We start from the raw sequence: 12,767 nt of genomic DNA on the forward strand, positions 1-12,767 counted from the left end.
CGACCTCATTCCTGAAGGTGGCCTGATGGCCTAATTTTAGTCACACTGCCTACTCCGTGGTCCTTGCCAAAGCTGTTGGCAGACGGTGATAGAACAAGGCTTGCCTGTCACGGAGTGTGACTGAACCCAGCTGGCCTTGTGTGCCCTTGCGTCACTCTCTGGGTCAAGCTTGCCTGGGGGGTGGTGCTCATGCCACGCTTGCCCATTGCGAGAGACTTTGCTTGCTTGGAAGCCTCGTCGCTGATGGCCCTTGGCTTATGTCAGAACAGGAGTCTCCTGCCACCAGTATCAGAGTTTAAAAGGTGCACATGTAGGCCAGCAGGTGGCGTGGTAGTTGCGATACTGGACTCCTACATGGCTGACAGTTCAAGTCCTGGGCCTGGCAGCTTGAAAATCATGCCAGGTGCGTGTGTACATGCCCACAGTTCCAGGAGGTGTGGCCATGCCAGGTGCGTGTGTGCATGCCCACAGTTCCAGGAGGAGATGTGGCCATGCCCCTGGGGTGACTTTCCCTCTGTGTCTCTGTCCAATGAGCGCACATGTCCTATGACAAGAACCTAAAAAAAAGTCCCACCTGCTGGCCGTGGGGTGTCTGAAGAGAAGGGCCAGGGGCCCAGCAGCACTGGTGCTCCAGCCTGAAGGAAGAGGAATGGCGGCCCGGGTGTGGGTGCCCGGAATCGCGGCCAGCTCGCTGAGGAACCACGCGTGGCCAGCTCCTGTCTCTGGCAGCACAGTGTTGGGAGCCGCCCAGGGGAGGGATTTCTGGTGGGGCCTTGGGAACCCTGACTGAGCCCCACTGTGCTGTGGCCTGCCATGGTGGGGACACTGCATGGCCTCAGAAGGCTGTCGGAGAAGGCGGTGTGTTCCAGGGTGGGGGGGCGGAACAGAGCTGGGGCTGCACCTGGGCCTCTCGGGTCGCCAGCATCCAAGTGGCGGAGCGGGGTGCGGGCCGAGCTGGAACCGTGGCCGCTCTTGTACGACACCACTCTCCTCTCTGTACTAGGTCGCCGCGGCCACCGGCCACACGGTGGTGATGGTGGACCAGACCGAAGATATTCTGGCAAAGGCCAAAAAGGGAATCGAAGAAAGCCTAAGGAAGGTGGCAAAGAAGAAGTTTGCAGAGAACCCTAAGGTACTTCTGCCCCTGTCATCCTTCTGCCCAGTCCTCCGATGGCCTCACGCCTGGGCTGGGTTTCCGGCCTTGGCTTTCTGTCACCACTGCAGGGGGAATGCTGGGCCGAGCTCATTCTCCATAGCTCGCTTGCCGTCTTTGCCAGAGAGCACACGTTAAACTCCAGGAAGGACAGAGAGGGAGAGAGCACCCCAGTGGGACACGTTTGTGCCAGAAGCCCTTCTTCATCTCTGTCCCATAGGGATGTGGGCGTGCACACTCATGCGTGTGCGTGCACACACACCCCGTGTGATTTTCCAGCTACTGGAGCTGGGAGGCCAACCTCAGCTGGTCTGTGCAGTTGGGCTACTCCGACCGCTGTGCTCTGGGGCCTGCTCCCGTTTGGGCCTTTCCTGATGTCTAATCTCCTAAAACCCGGAGGGCTGAGGGGTGGCTTACCCTCTCAGTGACGTCAGAGAGTAACTATCATGGGCAAGTTGAGCCCCTCTTCACCTGTCCCTGTGTTCTTAATCACGGGGCCCATGTGCAGGGTGCCCCCATGAGGGTCTCAGCAGGTGGGATTAGAGGAACCCTGGGCTAGGCTGGAGGTGGCCTGAACCCGCCTGTCCTGTTTGCCCTGCAAACCTCCAACTGACCTTTTCGGCGAGCTGAGCTGCTGAGCTCCGGCCACACGCTGAGGCTCACTGCTCCGCGGCTCCCCCCTGGAGGCTGCTCGGGGTCTGGGTCTTGGTGTCTCTCCTCTGCCAGGGTCGCCACCAGGTGAGGGGTGGCGTTTCCACTTGCAGGTTGACGTGCTGTGTGGCTACAGGCCGCAGTGGCTGCGAACACCTGGGTACAGACGTGCCCTGTGGGACGGACGCCCGGACTCAGAGCGAGCAGAGGGAAAGGAGACCCCTCCCTGCTCTCATGCTGCCCGTGTTGCCATGTGCGCCCTAGGGCTGCTGGGGCAAGGCAAAGAGCCGCACCGTTGCTTTCGTCCCCCTTTTCTGATGTGACCGGCGGAATGCGGGCCAGGCCCTCTCGTTGTTCGTCCGTGGGCAGCTAGGCCTCGCTACTCACTCCCTGGCGACCATGGTGCCCTCTGACTGGCTGTTGGACCCGGCGCACAGACTCTCACGATAGGCACTGTCTGGTTCCGCCCTAGCCGGGTCCACTGTGGAAACCTGGCCTGGGAGAGGAAAGCGTGGTGGTGGGCTACAGCGGGCGAGGGCACGTGGCAGCTGCGTGGCCACCCGGCCCCCGCTCCGTCTTCCTCACTGCCTCCAGGCGTGGTGGGCACCCCGTGAGACCGGTGGTGTGCTGAGCTTGCTTCGGCCCTTTTCTGGAGGGCAGTACAGGGTGTGGACACGCCGAGGACAGCCCATGGTCGCACCGGTGTCCCGAGCAGTTCAGTAACGGCCGGACTGCCATCTCTCTGAGGCCCTGTGCACAGGCCGGCTCCCGCCCCGGCACCCAGAGGCCCCTGAGCCGCAGGCGGGTCCATCCCTAGGAGGCTCGAGTGCCTGCGGGTGGCGTCTGGGCACAGGGTGTCCCCCAGCTCTTGCTTAGCATGGTGGCGTGTCATGCAGCGTGGTCCTGAGCCTCCAGCCCGCCCTTCCGCTGCTCTAGGCCGGCGCGGACTTCGTGGAGAAGACCCTGAGCAACATTGCCACCAGCACAGACGCCGCGGCCGCTGTCCACAGCACGGACCTGGTGGTGGAGGCCGTCGTCGAGAGCCCGGCCGTCAAGAACGAGCTCTTTGGGAGGCTGGACAAGTTCGCCGCTGAGTATGTGTGGGCGTCTGCCGGGTGCCCCGGCCCTCACCCCGGCGTAGTGGCCCTCCAGCCTGCCTGCCCTGCTGGGGACTCTGGGTGCCCGTCCACCCCTCACTGCCCCTCAGCATTCCCAGACACGCCCGTGCCTCCCCACTGCTCTCTGTCTCCCTGCTCCCAGCAGCTCCTGCGGCTCGGGCCGCCTGAGTGGGTTCTTGTCCCCACGTGCAGGTGGGAGCCCCATGGTGAAATGAAGCATCGACCCGGGAACAGGCCCATCTATTCAGGGGCCTTCCCATGCCAAGAGTGGGAGGCCCGGGCCTGTCCTTAATGTCTCCTGGAGAACCTCAGGGTGGGCTTGCGGTGGCCCCTTCTTTAGTGGAGCAGTCGGGTGGTGTGTGAAGGGGATCCTCTCTGTCTACGCCACGTTCCCCCACGCTCACCTCCTCAGAGCTTTAGCTGGGCTCAGCGAATCACTTGCAAGTGTTAAAAGGGCGTGACTTCTCTCCTGGCAGGGGTGGCAGAGGGGGCCTCCCACACCTCGGCCTGCAGGGAACCAAGCCGGGTGGCTGTGGGAGTCCCCAGGCTTCTGCTGCACGTGTCCCACCTTGCCTTGCGGTGGAGCATCCGCAGTGTCTGACCCCTGGCCGTGGGTGACGAGCCACCTGCCCTGGCTCTCGCTGTCCTCATGGCTTCTTGGCCACACTCCGCCCTGCTCTGTGGGACTGAAAGGCAGAGCCAGGTGCTGTCATGGGGTACCTCTGGGGAGCCCGGGGAGCGGGCGGTGGCTGGAGACAGACACCGCATGTCTGCCTGTGGTCCTAAAAAGTTAGATTTGTTCCAGACAGTAGGGATTTTTTAAAACTAATACATGCATGTTTCGTCCACATAGAAGGAGACAGTAGTGCTCACTAAGGAGATTTGCACGCGGACTCTGTTGCCCAGACTCCTCATGTCTGCGATCCCCCATCCCTGCGTCCACCTGCGTGACCCTCCAGCTGCCCCTGCCCTGAGCTGCTTTTCTGTTCTCACTGTAACTCCCGCTGATGGGGAAGTCCAGCTCTGCACTCAGAGGGACCGGGTCTGCATTCCTCCTGGAGGATGCAGGTGTTGGCCTCCGGTCCTCGGCTGATAGAAGCGTGGGCGTCTTTCCTTCACCAGCCTTTGGTCACTCGGAATTTCATCGTGCACCCAGAGCTGGTGAAGTGGTTGACCAGTTGGCCGCCACCGCTGCCTCTTCACACACTCCGTGACAGTGAGCTCCCATGAACAGACAGGAGAGAAATCGGTCCCTGAAATTAAGAGTAGATGAAGATTAGGAGCCCCTTAAGAGTAGGCGTCTTGCTTAATTTACAGTTCCCAAGTGTACTGAGGTCACTCTCTGCGGTGCCCGAGCGTCCGCAGGGTCAGGACTGCACGCCGGGCGGTGAGCGCCATCGCCCGTGCTCACGCCCATCCCTCCTGCAGGCACACCATCTTTGCCAGCAACACGTCCTCACTGCAGATCACCAGCATCGCCAACGCCACCACCAGGCAGGACCGGTTTGGGGGCCTCCACTTCTTCAACCCGGTGCCGCTGATGAAGCTCGTGGAGGTCAGTGGGGTCTCGACCTGGCTCCGTGCACGGCCGCCCCGGGGTAGGCTTGTGCAGGAGGGCTCCACGGGCAGGGAGCTGTCCCTGCACACTGTCATCTTTCCAGAGTTGGGGGTCACCTGTACCGGGAGGCCTGTGCTGCTCCCTGCGTCCTGGCCAGTGCCCCTGGAGGTCCTCAGCTGTGTTAGTGGCGGAGCTGCTGGGCGGGCCGTGCCGAGAGGCCGGCTGAGCACCAAGGCCCTGGCCCCGTGTGAGCCCAGCGGGAGAACAGCAGATGCTTGTACCTTCTCCGGGGTCAGTTGGCTCCATGCTGCGCAGACCGCCCTGCTGCTTTGCCCGCTGTCCTGGGTGAACTGTGACCCCGCGTGGCAGCCTCAGGGTTGACCCTAGATGAGACCCTCTCCTGTGTGCTGTGATGACAGCTATCAGAAGCTCCCCGACAGCCTTGACCCTCCTGACCACCCCGGGATGTGTAGGATGTGGGGGGGCCCGGAGGGCTGTGTGTCTGCTTGGAGACTGGGGAGGAAGGTGGGGCCGCTATGAACCGCATGTCTGCAGTGTGGACCGTGCATTTGCAGTGTGGGCTGGGTGGGCCGTGTGTCTGCAGTGTGGGCTGTGGCGTCTGCAGTGTGGACTGTGCATCTACAGTGTGGGCTGTGCGTCTGCAGTGTGGACTGTGCTTTTGTAGTTTAGACTGTGCTTTTGCGGTGTGGGCCGTGCGTTTGCAGTGTGGACCGTGTGTCTGCAGTGTGGGCCGTGTGTCTGCAGTGTGGACCGTGCGTCTACAGTGTGGGCTGTGCGTCTACAGTGTGGGCTGTGCGTCTGCAGTGTGGACTGTGCTTTTGTAGTGTAGACTGTGCTTTTGCGGTGTGGGCCGTGCGTTTGCAGTGTGGACCGTGTGTCTGCAGTGTGGACCGTGCATCTGCAGTGTGGGCCGTGTGGGCCGTGTGTCTGCAGTGTGGGCCACGCGTCTGCAGTGCAGGCCGGGCCTCTGGAGTGTGGCAGCCTGCCTTCACAGGGGCTAATTACAGGGCTTGGGGATCAGCTGCTATTAAAGCTGCGTTTGTTCTGAGGCCGTGTGAAGTGTAGGGCATGGAGTCAGCATCTCTCGAGGGCCTGGCGGCCTCTCTGGAGCCTGTACCGGGCCTGTTGTCCTCACTGACAGCTCCCCGACACACTGCTCCTCCCGTGTCCTCTGCTGTCCACGCAGATAAATCGTAACGACACCACGTGGCCTCGTTTTCTCTCCAGCCAGGGCTGTGAGCCAGCCTGCGGAAGTGTGTGTCCCGTGCATTGTCCAGCCTCTGTTGTCCCCTGTGGCTGCGCTCGAAGAAGTTGGGGAGCTCAGGGAGGGGCTGGGAGCAGGAAGACCATATCCGCCCTGATGTAGGACAGAGCAGGGGGTGGGATCCGCGCTCAGCCAGCCAACTGCCCGCGGGCCCCGCTCCGAGCCACTGGCTGGCCTGGCCCCACGCCCGCGGGGCCCCCGCCGGGAGCCACTGGCTGCCATGGCATGTGGTGGCCGGGAGGCCGACTCCTGTAGGTTACGTAACGTAAACCCTCCTTTTCAAGGACACGTCTCTGACAGTATCCACCTCTACCTGGGATTGTTGGGGGCAGGGGATAAGTGATGTGACCCCTATTTCAGAGAAGAGGGAGGCCATTACCCAGGACCACATGGGGGCTCTGGCCCAGAAGCCACACCTATTAACATGCCATGGCTTGATCCATGTTCCAAGGTTTTTACCGCCATTCAAATTATACACACGCACGCACACACGCACGCGTGCGCGCATTCAGACTTAGAGAAGTGTGTGCATGTAATACTAGTTTAAATTCACCTGAGTCTCTCCACTTCCCGAAACTTCACTCCTAGAGGCGAGTTCTCTTGCTGCCATGAAGGCTGACCATGCAGGCGCACTGTCGGTGGAAACTTGCCACCATCCTCCATAGATGTCAGCGGCATCGCTGTCACACCTGTGCGTGCATCCAGCCGATGTCACGGAGGCCGTGTGTGTGGCAGTGGCTGCCCAGCCCCAGGCATGGGCAGAGTCTGGGTAAATGAAGGCCTTCCCGGGACCAGCAGATGGCGTAATGGTTACAGTGGTGGACTCCCACCCCGACTGCAGTTCGAGTCCCAGACATGGCAGCTTAAAATTCAAGCTGGGTGCACATGCGCGTGCATGTCCCAAGTCCCGAGAGGAGGATGGAAGAAAAGGGGTTGCAGTGGGAACATCTCCCTGGGGGCCGATTTCTCCCTTTCTGTCTCTTTGCTGAACACACACACACCCTAAAGCAAAAATCTCTCTCAAGAAAAGAAAAGAAATGAAAAGAAGGCCTTCCCTGGAGGATGATCTGTCAGGAGCGAGGCCGTCGGCCCTGGGGGTGCCGGGCAGGGTGGGCATAAGGAACCCTCTAGGAGCCCGGGAGGCAGTGACGGGTAATCTGTTTTCCTGGGCTCCTTCCCCTCACTCTCACTCCTGCTGGTGCCCAGCAGGGGTTCACAGCAGCTGTGGCACCTAAGGGAGACAGAGGCTGCAGAGCACTTCCTGTCTCAGGGGTTCTACCCTCTGATCCCGCTCTGTTCCCACCTCAGCACCAGGAGGTGGTCGGAGTGATTTCAGTGTCATTTCAATTTTGAGAAACGTGCCGGGGTCACCTAGCCACTGAGCGGCAATTGGGATTTGAAGCCAGGACTGTCACAGTCACAAAGTCTGCTCGTGTGTTCGTGAGTCTTGATCCTGTCGCCCTCCGATGGGCATTTGGGAGGCACTTCTCCTGTGGCCGAGGACCCACCTGCTGTTTAGAAACACGGCTTACTTGCAGCACGTGTGGGCCCTCGTGATCAGCGCTTCCTCGAACCACTCGGCCGACATGGTTTGCTGACATCTGTCCCTGACTCTGTGCGTTTCCAGGTCATTAAAACGCCCATGACCAGCCAGAAGACGTTCGAATCTCTGCTGGACTTCAGCAAGGCCCTGGGGAAGCACCCTGTCTCCTGCAAGGTAGAGTGCAGGGGCTTGGGAAGGAGTCGGTCCCCGGTTCCCGCACAGTTGAGTGGAAAACACTCGTGACCTCGGACCTACTCCTGGAAGACGCTTTAGTGATGTGAGAGGGCCAGCCCTGCTGAGGTGAAGACAGGAGAGCCCTCTCGGCTGACGGCGCATTCGCGTCCTGGACCTGGTGGCTTAAGCAGCACACTGGGTGCCTGTTCGTGCCCCAGACCGCGAAGGGTGGGAGAGATGGAGGACAGTGGCATCCCATGGGAGACTTTCTCACTTTCCCTCTCACTTGCTCTCTGTCTCTGGGGAGCACACATGCCCTCTGGCAAATTGAGAAGAGCAAGCGAGAACTATGCGCACGGCGGGCAGTGCTGAGCGAGGCCTGTCCGTGTGTCGTGTCTGCACTGTCCCTCTGTGGAGTCTGGAGGCAGGAGCCAGGCTCTGGGCCACTCGAGGCCACTTGCACCGGCTCCCAGGCTCTGGCTTTTCTCTGGACAAGCGGCTGCATTTCACAGACGGCTTGGCTGCCTCGGGCGGCTGGAGCCGGAGACCTCGCAGGCCAGGTGCGCCTGGGAACACGGGCCTGCCTGTCAGGAGGCCAGGCTTTGCTTGGAAAGGACGTGGCAGACGGCGAGGGCAGTGAGGGACTGTGCTGCCCGGAGGAACACCGGAAGCTGTTCCCGGGGCGTCCGCTGTGTCTGTCTCCGTTTGGTTTACCCTTCAGTGAGAAGCCCGGCTGAGCGGGAGGCACTACACGGCCTTTGCCCCGCCAGCTCCCAGCGCCCTCCCGCGTGCAGCACGCCCGGCGGTCCCCCGCCGCCTGCTCGCTGCTGTCGCCTCCGTCCGCCATTGCTCTAGAGCCTGGTGCCCCGGGGGCCGCGCTCGGCATGCTCTGCAGGTCCTCACGGGGCCCTGCGTGCGTGGAGGTGAGCCCCGAAGCTGGGCCAGTCGTCTGTTTTTTTTAAAATCATGATATTTTATACCATGGTGGCTCTTCTCACGGCATGCTTCTGCTTCCTAAAGTATTCTCGGGTTTGAACTCAGTGTTTTACTAACGCACAAGTCACCTGAATAAGCCACTTGGCAGTGCGGACCTCAATGCTAAGAGGACAGCCCTGTGGGTGCCGACCCGGCCCTGGGGGGTGTGGTCAGCAGACAGTCTCAGTTTTAACACCCATTCTGTGTTTGTTTAGGTTGTTTTTTATTTTTAGATTTTTGCCATAGGTTGCATGCGCTCACTGGAGAGACAGAGGGAAAGTGAGGATTCACCCCCCAGGGGCATATCCATGCCGTAGTCCCTTCTCCTCCCTTCTCCTCTTGGGATTCCGGGCACACACACGTGTGCCCGGTGTGATTTTCAAGCCGCCAGGTCCGGAACTCGGAGCACGGAGTCAGCCGTATTGGAGTACAGTGCTTTAACCACCATGCCATCACCCGGCCCTGTTTAGTTGTGTTTTAAATCCTTTGGATTTTAAAAGGTCTCATCCCTGACTGGATGTCCACTCTCTCTCCCGTCCAGGACACTCCCGGGTTCATCGTGAACCGCCTCCTGGTGCCCTACCTCCTGGAAGCCATACGGTTGTACGAGCGAGGTACTGTGCTGGCTGGGGAGGGGAGCCCGCCATGTCTCCGTCTGTCCCAGCGTGGGTAGCAGGCCGGCTGCAGAGCAGGGCCAGCTCCACACCCGGCCGCTGAGCTCAGCCCCTCCCTGGCCCTGTACCTTTGTGTGGTATCCACGTGTTCCCAGGGCCCCTGGGCTCCCCGTGAGGCCTGCGAGAAGTAGCTCTAGGAGCCAACACCCCCCAACCTGTGCTTCAAGCCCCAGCCAGAGCAAGGCCACCCCACATTTCTATCTTGGACCTCTGCTTTGGGCTAAAATCTTTATTGCTGAAAAAAAAAATAATGTTATAAAAATCACTAAGCTAGGGGAACTTTAAAATCCTTTAAGGCTCGAACACAGTATGACAGGTGATGGGAAGTGAAAAAGCTGGTATATAATAGGGTGGTTTCTCTCTTTAAAAAAAAATAATTCTTCAGTCGCTAGAGGCGTAAACGTGCACCAGAGAGCAAGTAGCCCTCGAGGCGTGGCCATGGCAGTCCTTCTTTTCCATTTCGCCAGCTTGTCGGGGTTCAGGGCACAGATGCACGTGCGCCATTGCGTTCGGGCTGCCAGGGCTAGGATTAGACCTGGGGCCGTGCGGGGCCTGTTCTGGTGCACTGCCTTAACTGCTGTGCTGGGCTGGCCTATAACGGGGTGATTTCTAGTGGCCCTGTGCTGTCTTAACTGGCGCTGTGATGCACTGATTTTTATAGCCTTATTTTTTATTATAATTTTTTCAATTTGGTATAGGGCATGTGTGCTTACCAGAGAGGGAGAGAGCAAGCTGCCAGGTCTGGGACTCAAACTGCAGTCAGCCCTATGGGAGTCCAGTGCCCTAACCACCACACCCCTCTCTGGTCTCAGAGATGTGTTGTTTTTAACCTTAAGGAAGTTCTGAAAAATTGCCCCAGTCCTTGACTGACGTGCAGTGCTTTTCCTTGTCATGGAAATGTGGATTTGGATGTGGTCCAGAGCTGTATGGGGGAGCAGGAGGCTGCTCCCCGAATCTGGAAGGGTAGGAGTGAGTCTACCTCAAAGGCGAACAAGTCTGATGGGGTGGGGGAGAAAGCAAGGATAATTGTTTTCAATTACTCCATTCATAAACTCTAACTCCTGAGAATGTCATTTTGGAAACAAAACACTTACACAGCTCTTCCCAAGAGATGAAAGCACATTCGCTTCCTCAAAATCTGCTTTAAATATTAAAACTTTTCTCTGCGGTTTATGGAAGCAATTGCTCCAAGATCAAACCAACACTCCTGTGTTTATCTATCAACAAATATGCCTAATTACACCTCAAAGAGCCGTGAATGGTTTGCCCTGCAAGGCAGTGGTTTTCCTAGTGCAGTACGATGGGGTGTGATGATGTCGGAGAAGGTACCTGGGGGCGGCCACCCCTTGGAGGGGCCTTTCTTGCTGCAACCACTGTCCCTTTGATGCGTCCACGCAGGGAGAGTCTGGCTGTGAAGCTCCTGCCCCACCAGCTGTGTCTCTTCCTGACCAGGGCCCTCTCAGCACCCCACCCTGTCACTGGGCTCCCACGGGGGCCAGGAGGGCCTGGTGACTTGCACACCATGTGCTTTTGGGAGTGTCCTCAGCAGCCCTTGGGGGCCGGCCCTGGCCTCTGTCCACAGCCTTTTCAGGGCCTGCCAGCAGATCCTCTGCCCACAAGGGAGCTGCCGCAATGGCCAGTTGGGGGTCTGTGGGCACCTCGGTCACACTCAGCAGCACTGTCCTCCCTGCACTGGCCCCCCCACCCCAACCCACGGAGCAGTGGACAGGGCACCTGGCCCCATCAGTTCCGCTCTGGAACTGAGAAGCTGGGCGCTGTCCAGGTGGGAGACCTGCCTGCCCGCTTCCCATCAGTGGCCTTGCCAGGAGGCTCCGGGCAGCAAAGGAAGGCCCTCCCCAGGCCCCTTTGCCATGGTCTCACCGACTTACTGAGACCAGGTCCTTGCATTGTGCTGTCGGGGAGCCGCGGCCCTGGGGCTGCATCTGCCTGCTCGCACCTGGCCTGCCTGGGGTGTGCCCACCTGCTCATTTGGGAGGGTGTTTCTGTGCACACGCTGGGTGTGCCTGGGGTGCCCTGCACACAGGTTGCCGCACACTGTGGGGACTGGAGGAGGGGCATGGCTGTCAGAGCACAGGGTCCCCGTCAGCCGGCTGGTCGTGGCGGCCTGGGGGCGGCGTGCCTGCCTCCCGTGTCCTGGCTGCTGCAGCTCCCCCCGCGGCTCTCTGCCTCCTGGCTGGATGTGGCCTGCCCTCTCAGGGCCAGGCCTTGCCCTTGTCCTGCGCACACAGGCTGGACGGGCCGTGCGCGACAGAGGCCACTGCTCACAGGCGCCCGCTCTTATCTGCGGCCCGTTCCAGGAGAGCTTGCCCTTGGGCCTGTCCCAGGGTACTGCAGGGTCCTGCACATGCTGTCCCCTGTCACCACACATCAGTGACTGTGACGACCTGCCCTGTTTCAGCCCTGGTCCCTGTCTCCTCACCCCTGCCCAGCCGTTATCACCACATGCCCTGCTCCTCCACAAGGCCCCTGGAGCCTGGGCTCTGCAGGCTGGATGCAGTCTGCCCTGACCGCACGGTGGCCTTCCACCCGGTCACCCGCCACTCTCCACTTCTCCCCCAGGCCTGGCACGTGTAGCCCTCTTAGTGCGCGCTCTCTTCCCCGGCCTTGAGGGTCCTCAGGGTCACACCCAGCGCCTGCCTAGAGCAGGCACCGCCCAGTAAGAGGAGCCGGCCTCCCTGTTGCTGGGCGCATCCTCTGCTACTAATGCCGAGACCGGCCAACAGGTGGTGCCCGAGAGCTGCAGAGGCCCCTGGGCTGGTCCTAGGCTTGGTGCAGACTGGGGGTTCAGGAGGAAGCCTTTGTCATCCAACCTAGATTAGGGGCTGTCCCCTGGAGGAGAGGCGTCCCCCAGCCTACTAAGGTTGACGCGCAGTTCAGTATGAGTGCTGTGTGGAGAGTGGCAGATCGCAGAGACGGCCTTGACCCGAAGCAGTTTGGGAACTGCGGGTCCGAAGTGGTGTGCGGGGTTCCTCCCCTGCCCACGCCCAACTGTGATTTCTCAGGGGCCTCCAGTTCTGACCAGTCCTGTGCGAACGTCACCCATGAGAAGTCGCCCACTGGGATTTTGGCCACTTGCCCACCCTAATCCTTCAGCATTACTCCGTGTTCATGTGCTGTGTTTGAGCCAGGCCTCCCCAGGCGTCTGCCAAGCCGCTCCTCGAGCCTGGAGCCGGCCGGGCAAGCTCTGCACCCCGAGCTCCTGGGCCTCCCAAGTCTGCCTTGCATACCTGCCTCCTTCACCAGGCTCTGGGACAGCTCCGGGAGGTCCTTCCCACACAACGCCACGGTCTCCGACCTCAGAGAAGGGCCGGGCTGCCCTCTGCGGAGGCCTCTGTGGCCCAAGGACAGAGGTTCAGGGTATGACTGCACGGCAGCCCCATGTCGGCCCTCGTGTTGGTCCCCACGCAGCACACGCCTGAACACACGTGGCAGTGCTTCATGTAATGTGCAGGAGGGCGGGTGCGCCCACCAGAGAGGGACAGGGCAAGACCGGGCAAGTGAGGGTGCAGCCCGTGGGGCAGGCTCACCCCATAGCTCTCCTGCTCCGTCTGTCCGTGGGGCAGGCTCACCCCGCGGCCCCCCTGCTCCGTCTCTCCGCCCGGGGGGAGGCGCCAC

The 12,767-nt window shown here is 60.5% G+C and overlaps 1 protein-coding gene across 1 annotated transcript in view; it reads left to right on the forward strand.

Annotated features, from left to right (window-relative positions):
• Positions 1–1,003: 1,003 nt before the first annotated feature.
• Positions 1,004–12,767, forward strand: part of HADH (hydroxyacyl-CoA dehydrogenase) — a gene marked incomplete at its 5' end in the record, with an annotated part of 12,679 nt that continues 915 nt past the window's right edge. Inside the window, 5 exon segments of the mRNA XM_014593149.1 lie at positions 1,004–1,132; positions 2,741–2,898; positions 4,351–4,477; positions 7,393–7,482; positions 8,999–9,071. Of these exon segments, the coding sequence (XP_014448635.1) occupies positions 1,004–1,132; positions 2,741–2,898; positions 4,351–4,477; positions 7,393–7,482; positions 8,999–9,071 (577 nt within the window).

The sequence above is a fragment of the Tupaia chinensis genome, unplaced genomic scaffold (genome assembly GCF_000334495.1).
Source record: "Tupaia chinensis unplaced genomic scaffold, TupChi_1.0 Scaffold139767_1, whole genome shotgun sequence".
Lineage (NCBI taxonomy): Eukaryota > Metazoa > Chordata > Mammalia > Scandentia > Tupaiidae > Tupaia > Tupaia belangeri.